The 18,181-nt window shown below is 39.7% G+C and overlaps 1 protein-coding gene across 5 annotated transcripts in view; it reads right to left on the reverse strand.

The window, feature by feature from the left end:
• Positions 1–604: 604 nt before the first annotated feature.
• PAG1 (phosphoprotein membrane anchor with glycosphingolipid microdomains 1) overlaps positions 605–18,181 on the reverse strand; it is a 113,480-nt gene continuing 95,903 nt past the window's right edge. For all 5 annotated transcript variants that reach the window (XM_042036413.1, XM_042036411.1, XM_042036412.1 and 2 more), the window contains 3 exons: positions 16,603–17,192; positions 12,108–12,167; positions 605–10,040 (listed from right to left, as the gene is read on the reverse strand). In XM_042036413.1, the coding sequence (XP_041892347.1) occupies positions 9,690–10,040; positions 12,108–12,167; positions 16,603–17,192 (1,001 nt within the window). In that variant the 3' untranslated portion in view covers positions 605–9,689. The remainder of the gene's footprint in view (positions 10,041–12,107; positions 12,168–16,602; positions 17,193–18,181) is intronic.

Here is an 18,181-nt window from a genome sequence, read left to right on the forward strand (position 1 = left end):
CTAAGTCACCTGCCTCATGAAAGGCTTCAGGATGCTCTTAAAGTACTTCTACACAAATCAGAGTCTTGCTATTGGCAGAGCAGTGCAGGAAATGGATGGGGAACATTATCTAGAGAGCATCTCTAACAAAGGAAAAGGAATCAAATGCCATGGCAATTTCAGAGGATAATCTATAGGGCTGGTAATTGCAACTTTAAAAATGCTGAAAGCTGCACAACTTTCAAAGGCTCAAACCCAGTATTCTTACCTGCATTACAGAGCGTAGTGCCACTATATTCATGGGAGTCCCTGCTTTAGTCAGAGACAACTTAAAATTGGTGCTGTTGTGTGCATGCTTGAATCTTGACAGGATTGTGCCTTTGGGAGGAGGACTAAGGTGCTATATATCACAAAGAAGTCTTAGTAGTTCTTGTCAGATAATGAAATCAGCACAAAATGCCCAGAACAAACAAAATTCTATAAAATTATGCAAGTTTTAACATCTGCAGGATGAAGTGACTGCAAGGACTGAATAATATATTTGTTAAGAAAACAACAGAAGAGGCACAGCTAAAAATAACCAACCAACCAACCAACCAACCAACCACTAAAACAAAAGACAAACCTTATTTAATGTGGTTTATTCTGTCTGGCTATTGAATTTATATATAGATTTCAATCCAATTAATTTTTCCAGGATTTTTGAATTAAATTAATTTCATTGCAATGTAACATGTTTCCCATTAAACATCATTTATTTACATGGATTTCCAATAAATTCAGAAATTATTTGCAAATATAATAACCAGAGAAAACGGCAGAACCTCTTTTAAATGCTTTCAGAGAATACAGTACAGAATCTTATGATTTTTTTTTTGCATATAAACAAGTAAATATTAGGATACTACTGTACATAAATAAAACCTGTATTTTTTATTATTGACCTATGTCCTTACTTTTAGATAACTGCTTCATATGTTTATGTAGCATTTTTAACCCAAAAAATATTTACATAAACTTGTCTACATTTACAGTAAATAACCATAATTGCCTACTGTGCTTTCAGCAGCCAAAAGCTGAATTGGCTATAGAAACATCTGATGAAGATTCTTGGAACAAAGGTATGACTAAATGACATCAACTTGTGTATACTATTACAAAATGTTGAGAGGAATTGAATAGCATTTGTTAATTTACAAAATACAATTTAGTGTTGGATCTGAACTGCTCTAACAGTAGGATAAGCCCTGCAATTACAGTTAAACTACAATTTATGGAATGTACATTCTGCAAAACTACAGTAATTCAGTGTTTGCAGTGGTGTTGATAAAAGCGTATCGATTTCAAACAGGTAGCAAGCCAAATAACCCTTCATGTAGCAAACAAACCTTAGCTAATGCCATCTCCAAAGTCTGCATACATTGACTTCAGGTGTATAGGGCACAGTCACTGAATCACTGAGCTGCTCTCACTGCCTACAGGTCTGAACTGAGTGTATTTAACTGTATCCACTCTAAGATAGCTGGGACAGTTCTAAGCCTCTCTTTTCACAGCTCATACTGGTTTGAGGATGTTTTGCAGTTCTGTGTCAGTGATCAGAGACTCAAATTGTTGTCCAGAAAACACTTTTTGTTGCTAGAACACTGTGTAAGAGAACTTTGCTTGGAGATATTCCAGTAATACATATTTTTTCCATTATAAAACAATGGATAAAATAAACAAAAGTGTCTGTATTTACAAATTATTATCCACTATGTTCTTAGTATGCAGTGTTCCATATGTAAAGCAATTTTATGCTGAAGCTCATATAGCACCCAATTTTAAGTGACTGTTACTGAGGCATGATTTTAATAATTAGCTATTAGACATAATTATCCATATAACTATTTTTTGTTGTTCTTTGTTGATATGACTTTTTTGTTATTCTTTATTCTTTGTTGATATGACTTTGTTGGAAGTCATATCAATTCACTAATATAAAAGAAAGAAAATACATTTCACTGAAAATACAAACAAAAGTACCTATCACTAAACCAAACTTCTAAACTCTTAGGGCCCAATCCTGCAGCCTTGGCTCATGCAAAGAATGCTATTTAAATAAAATAATCCAGTTAGAGTTGGGTTTTTTTGTTTGTTTGGGATTTGCTAAAAACCCAATCAACCCCCATCATGCAAGTCCAGATCTACATATGGTACTTATTTTAGTGCATTTACATTTGTCCATGCTGGGTTTGTAATTGAACAAAAACATGTATTTAGGATTTATTTATTCATTTCAGTTCTGTTGATATAGAGACTTGATAAAAGATAATCCAGCTGCATCATGGTTGGGTGGAGATGACTTGCCCTCGCCTCTCTATGTATAGGGAATACTGAGAAGAATAAACATCTCCCGTGAGACTCTCAGCAACTTGTTTACTGTAACCTTTTCTACTTTAAAAATCTTTTGTAACAGGTCGTCTGTGAGATGGGGGAAGTGCAAATGAAACTTAGCTGTTGTTCCTTTACCTCTTTCTTCCTAGCTGCTGCAGTGGGCTGTACCTGTCTTGCCTTGACAGTGAATGCTCTTTTGTGGGTCTGAAGGTGGGCTCTTAGCACACCTTCATCTAGAAAGACCAGTCAGACTGAGGAGAAGCAGCTCACATCCCCTTCCTTAAGTTAAAGGGGTTGGGACTGTAAAGCAAAGGGCCATTCCTAAGTAGTCATCGCCACAGAGATGAGATAGATGAGATGAGATGAGATGAGATGAGATGAGATGAGATGAGATGAGATGAGATGAGATGAGATGAGATAGGCCCTGCTGGAAATCATGTAGAAAGTCAGGAGCCACCACAGTGGCTCATTCAAAGACCTGTCTGCTGGTAGGGTGTTCTGAGGAGACTGGTTATGTGACCTTTCTCAGTCTCAGATGTAAAGAGCAAATTCCAGTATCCTCAGACACGTGAGAAGGAAGGTTCTTGTGCTCTTAGGTGTTTTTTCAACAATACATTTAAACATTGTGACAATTCACATCATATATGTGTCTTTGAATGTCATGTGAGTGCTTGCAAGCTACAGAATTTCTTGCCTTGAAAGTGAAGACCTCCACAGATGCTCTCCATCAGGAGATTGTGATTGCCCCAAAACATCTCACTGAACTCCAGGCTCCTAAATCTCACAGGCACATTTAAAAGGTCCCATTCAGAGGTGTTATGTGATGCAGTTTCTGTGCCCTCTGTACAATTGTCATATTTCACTAAGGACAAAACAGATACTCAGATGCTGACAGCTGAACATAGTGGGGAAGAGCAGTTTCATAAATAAGAGGGTAGTCCACATCCAACCTATGCTGAAAGTTAAAATATGAGTTAAAATTGTTCTTTTTGTAGACATTAGGAATTGAAAACATCAGCACTGTCTCTTTTTTTTTTTTTAGCAATAGGATTTGTAAGGTTTAAGCCCCCCTCCCCAATATAACAAGATTTAAAGGACAAGAGTTGGTTATATTGTCTTGTAGTGAACAGGAGGCATTCTGAAATCTCAAATGAAGCATTTTGAAGTCAAGCGATACTTACATACTTTATAAATAATCTAAGCCGGTTGTTGCATTATCATAAACTATAAGAAATAACATGGCTGCTTTCTAAGCAAAACAAAATTTCATTTTGTATTTTCTGTACAAACACATGCCAGTTAAGATTAGCCAATAAATTTGCAGAGACAAAGTTCTTGTCAGACTGTGCTATTATAACAATAAATGAACATCACAAATGAAAGCCAATATTTAGGAATGTGTATGGCAAGAGAGTACCACATACAGTAGTCAAGTGGCTGTGCAATAACAGTGAGCATGTTTACCTTTACAGAATCATCTGTATTTTTAGGCACTTTGCTATCATGTTTGTATGACTGTCCTTCTGGCCAGTTTAAAACAGAAGACCTCCAGAAACAAAACCTCGCAGCTTGAAAAAACAGAACTGTAAGATTTATATTATCCACAGACTGGGCACAGACCAATGGGTATGTAATGCAAAGATAATCTGTGCATTTGCTATGGAAATTGGGGTGCTGGAGCCAAAATATATCTACATTGTGTAGACACTTGCTGACCTTTGGATTATATGTAAATTAAGTTTTATCAATTAATCAGTGGGAACCTTGTATTACAAATAAGTTCTCATCTTTCTGCTGTTCAGGAGAAAAGAACAGTGTCTACTGTATGTGATATCCTAATGCACTCCTGGAAAATCACCATATAGGCAATTAATTTGTTTAATACTTCTTGTAAGCCTTGGATATTTCATGCTGACCCAACCAAGGGGTTTTTCTCTCCTTGAAGAAAGGGAACCCTGTATTTTTAGCTCTGTGATGTTCCATTGGCAGCATTTATCTTTAGCATAACCCTGAACACATGTTGCTTGCTAGCAAGGGATATATATTTTATATTTTTATATATATTTTCTTTTCTGAGGCTGAGATCTGCTCTGGCAATGTCTTCAGCCACAACCATCCCAGAAGAGATGCTACAAATCAACTTCAGCATCAGGGTATGAAATCATATTAACAGTAATTATGTTCCCTGCTCCCAGGAAGAGACCTGCCCTTGAAAGTCTTCAGCACACCACCAAAGGAGCATCTGTCAGGCCAATCATCTTTCTGCATTCTTCTGTTTTGCAGCAGACTACCACACCAAATTACTCATGAGGCACGTAAAAGCCTTATTCAGGCATACTCCAACCTCAATAAATAAAAGTCATCTGGTTATTTGCCTGAAAGCAAAAGTCCCTCATTGGAGTGTGGTCCAAATTAAAATGTTTGTTGCAGAAGCAGATTTCTTACAGTCACATGGCAAACAAATGTATATGCACACTAGGAGACAGAATAGAAGTCCTTGAGCTGGGCTATGATGTTTCCAGTCCCGCAGCGCACAGACGAGAGTCGTGTCTCTAGCTGCTTCCAAGCCAAGCTGCCTGGCCTGAATGGCTGCTTTTAAACACCTGTGTCCCAGCCTAGGCAGGCCTGTCACACGTGGTGACTCCACTCTGGCTGCAGTGAGATGAACAAGAGACAGGGCAGCACTGTCAGCTTTTGTAGTCAAGAGTTGCACAGTTAACGCTAAGTTCTGGGAAGCAGACAATACCAGAGAGAGCACTCTGTGTCACAGCTTTACACATCACTTTTCAGAAAGCACATGCAAACCATTTATCCAGCATCTTATAAAAGCACCATTGAAAGGTTGAACAGAGAGCACCGTGTATAGGGAATTGTGTTCAAAACAGCAGACAGGAGCTGTTCAGGGAGCCATGGAGAAGCATGCAGCCCAGAAGCATCCCTGCAGGATGGATTCCTTGAAGGCACGATAGATGAAGGCTTGGAGAACAAGGCAGCTGGTCATCAGCCAGTTGAAACTATGGGGATGGCCCAGCTCTGGGCTACTCATGAATCCCCACACCTACTCATCCCTCACTCCATGGATCCTGCTACATGTAAGCAAGCCTGCAATTTATATTAATAGAAAGACTGAAGCAACTAATTGTTCACAGCTGGCATGAACACCACCTCCCTGAATGCTCACTATTGTAAAACTTAGGTTCTTCAAAAGAAGACTGATAATTCTTATTGCAAAGCTTAGTCATCGTAGCTACATAACTGGGCTTTTTAGTGGATGTTTGAATGACTATTGCTATTGTAGGGCTAACTGAGGTCCAGTACATTAAATGTGTCTCTATAAAGATGTTTCCAACTTGGGACAAGTAAACGTTGGGGTTGTCCCTTTGTACTTTTGAGTTAAACACTTACAGTATGGAAAAGAGTATGGAAGTACTAGCTACTTTGTAGAAAAGGCACTATAACTGATCTAACTGTGGTAATTAGGTACATGCCTGTGCTACAGGTATCTGCAAAGAAATTATTTCTCTGTGACTGAGAAAGTTACTCTACAGTCATGGTAGAAAAGGATGACTGGTTTACATATTGGATTAGCACTGGTTTAGGTATGTGGTAAGAACAACTCTCACAGGAGACACAAATTCATGAAATGTCTGAACTGCATTTCCTATTTTCTACCAGTTCCCAGAGAGAAATCAAAAAGACCTTTTCACTAGTTACATACACATTACAGCTTCCCTTGGCCTTACCGTGGCAATTTGATGTGAGATCTTATTATACAGTTGTGCCAAAAAAAGGAGGCAAAGAAATAGACTGTAAAGCTTCCCCAGAAAACATCACCAGGTAACAAATACTTCATTTTGGATGTTGACATTTTATTTAGGGATATGGTGAAAGAGTTAAAAAGAGCAGTAAAGAGACAAGTAGAAGAGACTCCCTTTTCTTTACAGTCAGATTAATCTCTTTGGGGATTACTGCTGGAAATATCTTTCCATCGAATATATTAATGAAGAGAAAGCATTGACAACAGCCATAAAGGAACAGATTTTACTTCTTAGAAGAGGGAACTAAACCAGAAGCTCAATTCTTTGTCAAGAAATGTAAATATTCACTTAACAACCTTGGACTGAATTCTGAGCCATTTTCCTTTAGCATTAGACTACATAATGGAGATTGCAGGGGAGTTATGGACTCCCCTGTACATCCTTATTCAGGAGGGTAATTCTCTTTTGCAGCTCTTAAGTCCAGTGTGTGTGGGTCTCAAGGGTGAGGGCATCCCAAAAGCAGAAGTCCAAAATGTGAACTGCTTCTCCATGAGACTAAGGTCTGATGGACCATTAAAAGGTTGTGACCAGCCTGAGAGACATTTAAACAGGAAGGATTGTGCCACTGCTACAGGACTGCAGACATGGTACCAGCTCCCAGTGCAAGGCTGTATGAGGCAGGTTAAAAACAGAAACCAAAGAAAAAAGAGAGGGGGAGGAAAATTCTTTCATGTTGGAAAGAGGGATGTCTGGGGGATCTCAACAGCAGCTGTCAGAACAGAGGAAAGAAAGGACAGAAGGACTTGTGTCCCTTCCTACAAACCAACATTCTTAATCTGGCTGTGAAAGACAACAGAATGACTGGACAGTCCTCCACCATCCTTTGACCTGCTGGTCTCAATGGAGGCACTTCTAGAGTGATGTTTGCTTTTCTTCTTTTGCACCTTAAAATTTTACAATCAAGAGTTCAGTGCTGTTCTTTGCTATCGCCTGACATATCTCTATCTTTGAATTGGTCTTGAAATTGAAACTAGTGAACATGGCAAACCTCATGTTCCTGCTGTTTCTCCAAAAGCAGTCGTCCATGTAAAGGGATAACTACTACATCTTGAGATGTATTTGGGAATTTCAGGAGCTGAGGTATGCCTGCCACTAAGCTGCAGGAGTCAGACTGAGGACTACATATATATATATATATATATATATATATAAACTGGTACCCCTGAGCAAGGAACAGACAGCAAACACATAGTTAAAGACTAAAGAAATTCTCAAGACTTAGCACAACAGATCTTCTGAAACATGGTGCATCTTATCTTTGGCCTTAAACAGGGTGAAGTAGAAGGAGAGAACAGTCAAAGGTGAACTTAATGAATTCACATTCAAGGAAACAGGAACAAAAACTTTTATAAAGGGAAAAACTCCAGAAAGCAAAACCGAAGTCATCCTTAAAAAGCACTGAAGTGGAAGCAAAGGGTTTACTGGAGCTGTCAAAACATGGCAGCATGGTCAAGAACAGGATGGATGTAGATTGGTCTGAACTGCTTCTCCTCCAAGGAAGAGTCATAGACCAAGTGTGCTGCACTGTCGCACAAGGTCAGGATCCATGAAGTTTGAACCACCCTGTGGGCAGAGGCTGCCTGCACACTTGCACTGCTCCTCAGAGCTCTCCTAACAGGCGAGGCTGCTAAATCAGCACACTTCTTTCAGTTATGAAGCGATTTCTAATAAATGTGTGTAACCAGACCTGTGTTTGCTCCTTATAGTACCAAGTCATGTTGAGCCCTGACCAAGGATCCAAGAAGGGCTCAACCTGGTACATCAAAACCCAGCACCAAATGAGCTGAAAGTAAACCTGTTTTGTTTACTACAGAATAAGCCAACCTCAGTTTATGTACTGCTTATTTTGAATTAAAAATAAACTGCTCTTCAAGCACATGCCAGGTATTACATATGCGAATGTTGCCAAGCTTGGACTATAACTTGTACTTGTGTCCAAATTACAAGGGTATGCTTATATACATGGGGATATGTGCACATGCATGTCACACAATGCTGGTTCTCTACTGTTGGACTATTCTTGTACCATTGTACTATTTATTGTACTATTCTTGAAGAAAAAACGTACCAATCTAGTACCTGCTTATTTCATCCAAGCACTGTACTTTGTTTTTCACAGTAACAGAATAATTTGGCATTTTTGAAAAGCCAGTGGCTTTCAAACTGCTTGTCAGAGGCCCAAGAAGGTCTTGGTTGCCCTCCTGCTCCTTTTAGCAGAAGAACAAGGAGGACCAGTGGCTATGACTGACTAAATCCCACTATCTCTTTTTCCTCTTTTTTGCCCTTTGGCAGTGTTCTTTTACATAGACTCCATGATTTTAGCTTAAAAACAGCAAGGCATGTTCCATATCCCTGCTCAAGGAGACAGAAAAAGCCAACAAAACAACCCCAAAGCAATTTTCATTTATCTACTTTTGAAATAGGAAAAAAAAATTAAAAAGAAACCAAATAAGGGCCAAATAAAGAATGGGATTCCTCCCGTTACAAACCCCAGTAAGTTAATCTACAAAAACTTCAAAGATGAAAAATATGTTGTAAAAAATAAAAATACTATCCACTCAACACAGTACCTAATTTTTTCTATATAGGAAACTAGACAAACATACTAAAATATTTAAGTCTTTAAAAAGGGCAAAATTCTGCAAAAAAATTACTCCACACTACTAAGGTTAGACTACACATTATGCCAATGCATTCATTTGCACAACTTTTTTCAACATGACAGTGGTCTGGGGTGTGTATGTGTAGGTGTTTATGTCCATTTGAGGGAAACAGTGCAAGAACGCTAAGGGTGACCGTTGCCATTTTAAAGGGATATTTCACAAATAATCAAACAAAACCCCTACAAATACCAGTACACATCTCAAATACTGCAAGTCACATTCTACAGCCCTTGACATTAAAAAAAAAGAAAAAAGAAAAAGCCAGCACAATTAATTCAAGTACATTTGGAGTCGGTCCCTTGTGAACTACTGTTGTTTGCACTTTAGTTGCAGTGAATGTGGACAGAGCTCCCCAAAAGACACAGAAGTGAGTGCATCTTCCCCAGCCCTGCAAAGTCTGAGTTGAGGTACAATTATCTGTGGTTTGCTCAACATTGCGGATGCCAAAACTTGAATGAAAAATTATGCTTGAAAAACACTTTGAAAAAAATTACATAAAATAATCTCTTAAAATGAGAAGCTAGTTTTGTGTGAAGGCAGTCTTTTTGGTACATAATCCTATCAGAACGACAAGCATGGCACTCCTTCCCGAATTACGTTTGCCTTGGAGCTAATAATAATAAAGAAACCTTTATGTTGTCCTGGTCATCTTTCTGACCTGACGTACCCTTTCCCATGAGCGTTGATCCACCACCCAAAAAAGCCAGCAGGTATCACACCCTGGCTGAAATGTACATTGTTCCTTCACAACTCGTGTTCTAAATGTAGCTTTGTTCCTCAAAAGGAAAAGCACTTCCCTCTCCACGTCTCACTTGTCATTTGAAAGTAACAGTGGGGAAATCTGCTGCCGGAGTAGTTAAAGTCTGGTGAATTCCCTGTGGTGCTGCAAGTCCCCTATGCTCTCATAGTCATTCTCTCCTGAAAGAGCAGTGTGGTTTGTGTTAGGCACGGACAAGGTCCTGTCTTCCTCTTGGCTCACTGACTGGATAGCTTCATAGTCTGGCTCCAGCTCCCCGTTTGGTCTGTCTGCTGACTGAGGCACAGTGGTAGAATTTAGGGTGTTTTCAAAGTCCTTCACACTTGCATAGAGGCCACTGCAAATAGACGGGGACCTCTGAGATGCAATTTCTTGAATACAGGTATAAGGAGAATCCAGTGCCTTGATGGCTTGTCCCGGCTTACTCACTGACGAGTACATGGCTGAGATCTAGGAAAAGGAGATACCAGCTGAGTATCCAAGCATGGCATAAAGCTTGTGCACCAGTCTTGTACTACAAGGATGTTGGTTACTTAAGAAAAGACAGGATCTTCTGATAAAAACATATCCTTTCTAAAATGGTATGTTTTTTTCCTTGAAAAAATATAAAAATTATTTCTTACAAATCCTTCCTTTTCTGGCATGCATTTATAAATCGATCTTCTTTCAAAAAAAGAATGTTTTATAGAGTAAGTTTATAAATGTAAAACTTCCTTGAATATAAATCCGTGACAAGAAAATTTGACCTGGGTGAAAGGGAATGGCTTTGTGAGCAGGAGCTCTTGTAAGTTTTGCTATGGTCCTGGAGTCAGTTTGGACTCAGGAGGGGGAGAGGCATCGAAGGGAGGATCAGGTTGAACTGCTGTAATGCAGGAGAAGGATGCTGTCTGATCCTTAGGGCTTTTAAAATTATTATTGTTACTATTTCTAATGGTAGTGGCTACTTTTCTGCTTTTAGAGACACTGCAATAGAAGACTAGTTAATGATTGTCTCTATAGGCAGGACTAAATAGGCACGAACACACGTGAAGACAACATTAAAAATCTGTAGATAAATTACTTACACCAGATAACAGCAAATAGTGCCAATACTGATACGCAAGGTCTTCTCTGTTGGCAAGAAGAGCTGCTTCTCAGGCACTGAGTATCTGAACTTTAGCCTGGAGACTGAAACCTCTCAGCTGTAAACACCAGAAAGGGAGCCAGCATTTCATTCCTAACTCTGAAAATCCCCTCTGGTGAGGTGATACACTTCAACAAGTGCATGAAAGTGGCCCTTCATGAAAAGGTGAGGAGAAGCCCACATCCACACGTGTCCTTCTGCTCAGGGCTTACCTGGGCTGGTGCCAAGCACAGTTATCAGTCTTGATTCCCTCTCCAGGCCAAATGGATACTAGCCCTTGTACAGGACAGATGGCTGAAATTTCCTGCACTGCTTCTCTGGTACTCAACATCACAATGAAACATAGCTCTTCTCTTACATTTAAAGTCTTTCCCAAGCATGCAAGGCCACTCTGGGTTTGTATCAATCCAACTGAAAGAGTGGATTGGCATGAAAATGGCCATTACCATTGGGCAACGCAGACTGATGCAGATTAACCAGAACACTTCTGATAATTATGGGATTTATTTTTTGTGTGTGTGTGTGTTGGGGGGGATTTGGCTGGTTGGTTTTTGGGTTTTTTTTGTTTGTTTTTTGTTTGGGTTGGGGTTTTTGGGGCTGGTTGGTTTTTGTTTATTTGTTCGTTTTAGAGGGACATCAACTTGGAAATGGCAATACTTCTTACTTTTTACTGATTTCAGCTGACGAAACAAAAAATGGCTTTTCTGCTCATCTATACTTCAACTCTTCTCAGTATTAGATTACATTAACCCAGTTCAAGATCAGTTTATTCATTAATGTCTGGGAATGCTTCTCCCAGCAGAAGGCATTAGCTCACTTAGCTCATTGCCAAGTTTGTGTTTACTTTTTGGTCCAGAGAACATATTTATAAATGGCATGGGTGTACTGGAGATGATCACAAACAGCCTTATTTATGTTTATCTTTTCTCTTTGTTTAACTCTCCTCCATTTATCTGACCAACAGACATTTTAAAGAACAGTTTATATTCCAGTGCTTTTACTGTGCTTCAGTTTACTTCCCAGAGCCCTAAACACTTTGCATGGGGACGGTGGAGCATATGTTTCAAAAGGCGACTGGTTATTCTTCTTGCGAAGATCCTGTCATCCAAATCAAGAAATTACCCTAACAATCAACTAATTGTGGCCTCCTAGTGGCCTCCTATTATTTTCTGACACCATTTTTAACCTATGGGCCTGATACAGCCATATGTTAGAGTACTTCTGATTTTAGGAATATGGCAATAGAAACTCTGTGCAGAGAATCTTGGGCTTTCATTTTCCCTTCACACAAGTTTCACCTTTATTAGATTCTGCTTAATCATGCAGACCTGATACTAATTTCTGCCTAAAAACTGGTCTCTAGTTAGTTACTGAATTTCATGCAAGAAACCTACCTCATCTTCTGTAAGAGATGGATCTTCCTCTCGAGACTTATAAGACACTGAACTAAGCCTCTGTAAAGAAGGAAAAAGAAAGAAAGAAAAGGCTCATTACCCATCAACAGTGTGAAATCTGTAACAAAACCCTCCGACTACAATCAATACATTGTATTTTATGGTCATTTGCTCTCAAGTTCCATTATACATAGCTAATATCCCCACTATTCAGAGTACTTTTCTGGAGATAACAGCCCTGAGGTTAGTAAAGCTTTTTAATGTATCTGCTCTTGTTCTGACCTGGAAAGGGTAAAAATAATATAATGGTTAAAACAAACTCTGCACCAGTGTATCCATGCCTTTACACTTCTTACGAAGCGTCTGCAGAGGCTTCTGAACAATTAGAACTCAGCTGTTGGGATACACCAGTTGCCCTTTCACAGGATTTTCAGATATACTTTTAGATGACGAACAACACTCAGCTGACACCTTCCTGATGATTATTATCCTTCATTCTGTAGACCCTGGAAGTGCTGCCCAGGAGCTCTGTGTCCTCCCTACCCCTGGAATGCAGCCCCTGTGCAGAGGTGCTCAGAAGCCTGGCCTCACAACCACTCAGACCTGCTGTAGCCCACCCTGAGCTGGAGCCAGGTCATGCAGCAGAGACACTGAAGGATGGAGGGCTTGGTTTGGTATCAAGTCTAATTTCAAGCACCTAAAGTGTTCTGTGTAAAACAGGTCATGAAACATCAGGGGGAAAGCATTTTGCTCTTATGAAAAATGCCTTCAGACCTTTACAACAAGAAAGACCCTGCAGCTACACAGCAGCCATGGGATGCCTCCTCTCTGGGGCAAGAAGGCTTTCCTGGACTCCTGCTCCACAGTGATTCAGAGGGAGCCTTCCAGCACTGTAAAAGGCCGTATTTTGGACTTTCACACAACTTCTCCAACTAAAATACTTCATACCACCTCCAGTACAAACCAACATGGAAAGACTAGACCTATTTTTAGCACAGTCAATAAAATACCACTTCCAGGCACACAGAACTTGTTTTCTGTTTGGTTGTTTTTTTTTTTTTGACAAAGGCTCATTATGATAGATTCTTTCCTCCTTCCATTTTCTTGTTGTTTTTACTTCTGGTAAATACCAAACCTCAGGTTCCTGGCCACTTCTGACAGACCCTGGCCCACAGCACACTGAAGTTCTGCCTGCTGCTCCCGAAGAGCTTCGCTCACACAGACTAACTCCCTTGCTTCTTTCTGACTGGAGAACAGTGCTCTTTAACCTGTGGTTTGTTTACTCTTAAAAAAAAGAAAAAGAACAAGGAAAAGTTCAAATATATTTTGGCCTTGTATTAGATCTGCTTCACTACAGCAACTTACTTTAGTCTTTCCTATCTGCAGCATTATTTTTTGTGCTGAGGAATAAGCTACTAATTTCATCCTCACACATTAAGACAAGCATGTACTCATAAAATTCTTCAGCGATTTTTCTGTTATTGAGTGTGTCTACAAGCATCATGTGTCAGGACCCCTTCTACAGTTTCCCACTCAAGTATGATAAATACCCGACAGTGTTTGCATCCTGTGCTGTTCCCCTGGATATAGCATTCTTTCTTCTAAATGTGAAGCTTGTGACACATCAGTTTTGGAAGATATTGTTATATCGGAAACTTAAAAAAATCCCACTTGCTCTGAAACATTTTGTACCTAGCAACATTATAAACTATGCTGAAATCTCAACAGCAGCAACACAAACAACCTGTGTCCTTATTTGCCTTCCACTTTCCTTTCATTCCTCGACAGCACTTGATTTTTTGCTCTTTGGCTCAGCTGCTGCTCCTGACTTGGGCACCAGAACAAGAAGAACATTCTCCTCTGGTGCATTTGTAAGAGATGCTTTGCCTATCCTCAGGCTGTGCAAGGCTGAAATCAGATGGCAGCAGTCAGATGGACACACAGAGAGCATTTCTACCAGTGTTCACTCTGGAAAGACCTGGGTGAAAAAGGAGATCCATGCTTCCTTTTTAAATAAAAGAAGGAACTAAAGAAAATCTATTCTGCTTTTCCAATATTATTAGAAGAACTATGCTCAAATTTTTGCAGGGGATAGAGGCCTGTAAGAGGCCTCATGCTATTAAAGGTGTCTTTCTTCACCAAGTCCTTCCAAAGGATTTGGCTGGGTCACAGCCAATAACCAGTTTATGTAAATTTTCATCCATTTATTGCTCTTAAAAGGATGCTTTGTCCTTTTCATGCTGTTATATATGGGAATGGTCTCTGGCTTGGTCCACCTAGTTCTCTCCCAGATTTTTGTGCTTCAGGAACTGGGTGCACTCTTTTAGATGGTGAGATTGAAACAGCTTAGACACAGTCTATTCTTTCAGTTGGCAGGTACAAGCCTTGGTTACACAGGTGGCCTCCCTGCCTGTCCCTCCTTTGTACCCTCATTGTAGTGAGGGAGACTTGCACAACCTCTGTCTTCATCAGGGTCAGGGCAGAAGGTTGAAGAGTTTGGGATACAGATGTCATGCTAAACAAAGCAGCTAAGTAGACTCACAGGAGAGGAAGCAAAACCAGAAACACCTATGGGGTCTAACTAAAAGAGTTATCAATATAAACATACATTTCCATAAACATCTTGGTTTTGGTTGCCACATTAAAAAAGCCAGGCATTGCTCTGCATTGCTTCAGGCAGCAAAATAAAGGGAAAAATTATCATCATCACAACAGAAAAACAATCCCACAACCACCTCCCTACACAATGCCAACAATAATGACATTTATATATTCCATCAATTACCATCTCCAACTCTGCTGCAGCTGTAGCTCTCAAGGACAGGACAGGCGCACGCCTTGATGCATAATGCATATACCCGTCAGCGAGCACGGGAATGATCTGATGCTGCCGAAGATTTAACTCGGGGTGGCTTCAGCTCTGAATAAATTTTAATTAGACAAACACCTTTTTTCTGGCACTTAGGGGACTGCATGTGTCATCTCCTGATTAATCCTTCAAAACCTGAACCATTTTAATCAATTCCCACTCCTTGCAGTTACTGACACTGCATACATGGTGTGCTGGGGAGCTACAGAGCAGCAAAGGCTTTTCCTTTGTATCGGTGCCTGGGAAATACAATTACTGTCTGCAAGGCTTTTCACACCTGGTAGGAAAAATGTCACTGTTATGCAAAGCTGTTTATCTAAAAGTTTAACTAGAAATTACTTATGGCCTGAATGTGGGAGGAGGGAGTGTTGCTGGATTATTGTTGACAATCACATCCTAATTTTTTACTTAACAAGCTCATTATTTGTAAAAATGTGCACTGAAGAGTCCAGCTAAACAATTTTTATATTATGAGTGGTCTTCATTTTATTCATTTGGACTCTACTGTGCTTTACAAGTTACATGGTTAGTTATTTATTTAACAGGAGATTCTTCTGCCTTCTTCCTGGATTACTGAAATTCTTCAAATAAGAGAACAACCAAAACCAAGTAACAATACCTCAGCTCTGCAGTGATTTTTCAGGTATATGTTTACATTAACAAGTCACATTGCATCTTGAGAATTTTTTTTAAATTTTCATCAATACCTACCTAATATTATTTGATGACTCAGACACCAAAAATCTGCTAAACCTACAGTTCTTTGACTCACAATTAATAAAAAGATATGTAAACATTCTGGAAAATGCAAACTCAACAGTTTATGAAAAGTCTCTGCTATGATCTTAAAGGATCCTTAAAATGACTTCCAATAAAAAAGACAAATGGGAAAACAAACTGTTGAAAATGTCGTAATTCTATTTTTCAAGGAATTCACCACAACTCGTTCCTAGGGAGGAAGCATAAGCTGCTGAGAAAACTTAACTTTTGGCTCTGATTCCAGCACTTAGAAATTCCCTACTCTGTCTGTATGTGACACACAGAATTTGACAAATATAAAAGCGTACAGCTGTGATCTCTCTCTCTCTCTATCCCTCTCTCCTACAGCAAAAGACAAGGTGAGTCACTTCGAGCAGGTGCCTAACACTTGCACGGCTAAGTCAAGGTGTCCCAATGAAGGAGGCACATCTAAAGTTAGGATATCCACCAAGGCTGCCCCCCTGTCCTTTTTGTTAGTTTCATTAGAAAAAAAAGAAGAGAGGGCTTCTGAAGGAAATAATAGATGCTGACAGAGATACTGGACACCCCTTGTAGCTTCCACAAGTATAATACCATCAAACAAAGAAGCAGAGGCCTCCTATGCAATTCCTGGATAATATTTGGGAAAAGCCTTAGGTAGAGCATAACTGCAACAATTAAAAATATGGGCTGCAACAGAATGAGCATATGCCCCTAATACAAAGACTACACTGTACAATATCATATTTCCATTTACAGTCTTGCTTCATCTTGAGCGGGGTTCTTTTCTTATTATTTTTTGTTACTGAAAAATAAAATCCTCTCCCACCCATATGTTCACTATCATTATTTGGCTGTTTGATGAGGACAAGTATTTGCAGTATTTACCTTTTCTGGTTTACTTGCTCCTTCTGTCACTTCTTCTTCCACTTCTTTTTCTTGCACATTCTCATTTTCATCAAGAAGTTTCATGGGTACTGGAGGGGGAAGCTCATCCTCTACATCTGGTATATTGTCGAGAGGACTGTCTGAATTTGCACTTTGGCGACTCTTCTTATTTCGGTCAACAGATGCATATTCCGCTGACTCAATTCTGCACTCAGGAATCTGATTCTGACCTTCAGAAACTGTCAATGAAGCCTTTGATTTGCTTTTAGAGTTCCCTTCCATGCTGACTACTGCTCCAACATCTTTAATTTCCTTCACAGTTTCATACAAGCAGTCTTCAACTATGTTCTCCTGAGAGGAGCTGTCTTTCAAGACTTCATAAGGCCCTTCCATTCCAAGACCTTGATCATTTTCTGCATTTCTAGATGAGATGATAGGTTCCATGGGGTTGTTAGGAGGAATACTGGGTAGTTCCCGGCTCTGGTGACATTTTATAGACTTTCCAAGACTATCTTGTTGATCTAGTAGGTCAGATGTCTGTACTTCTTCATAAGGCTGAATACAGGCGGCTGTACTGTCCTCAGAAAGAACTAAAGAAAATTACAGAGAAGTATTACAAACAAATGCATAACTGAAAGGTGTGATTTGGTACTCTCTACATCACCTTGTTTTTGTGACATGCTGGAAAGGATAAGTGATACTAATGCCTAGAAATGCTTAGTGATCAGCATGCTTTTTGCTTATCAAAAGGTTTCAGTTACAGACAGTTCTGCACTCTACTGTTAAAATATCTTTCTTGCAACATCTAAAATAATCTGTACACCCCCAAATCACATTATATGGCAACAGCATTCACTGTGCATGGATATTCAGCTGCCTTGTACTCAGTTTCACTGAATGATTACAGAGTGCTCAGTAGTCTCAGATGGGAAAAAGGTGTGAGGCCTCAAACCAAGATGAAAAAATCCTTGTTATATTTTCCTCTTTGCATTTCCCCATTCTTTGGAATCCAAAGGAAAGCATTCCTACTTCCTCCCTACCATCCCTCAGCTTGTTTAACATGCTGGCCAAATTCTCGTTGGAACTGCACTTTGCTCAGCCCTCCCTGCATGCTACACCAGAAGCTCCCCACCAAAGGCTGTGCCATACTTCTCTTAGTCTCACAGCACATAATGTAGGTTGACAACCTACTAACAAGCTGGCCATATGCACAAGAGAGAAGACTAGACTTCAGAAGGTAGTGTTAGGCAGAACATGTTGTTTTAGGTCCCAGAAGCAGGCCACATGTCACTGTCACTAGAGAGTATTAGGGACTGAATCTATGGGGCTTCTCATCTTACACCACACGTGTGATATTTGCATGCATTCATGGGGATATACAAGCACGTTTCATGTAGTGCATGGTACATAACTTTACCTCACACTATTTCTTAAAAAAATCACTTCTGAACAGCTTTACTATTCTTAGTACAGTTCCTATGGCACTATCTCAACAAAAACAACCCATTCTTCTGTGTCCTTCAGTGTGTTTGACATGGTGACAAAAGTGTTGCCAAAGCAATCAGTGCCCTTGATTTGG

The sequence above is a fragment of the Corvus kubaryi genome, unplaced genomic scaffold (assembly GCF_017639235.1).
Source record: "Corvus kubaryi isolate FWS band 111438036 unplaced genomic scaffold, C.kubaryi_AGA036_p1.0 37385, whole genome shotgun sequence".
In the NCBI taxonomy this organism is placed as follows: domain Eukaryota; kingdom Metazoa; phylum Chordata; class Aves; order Passeriformes; family Corvidae; genus Corvus; species Corvus kubaryi.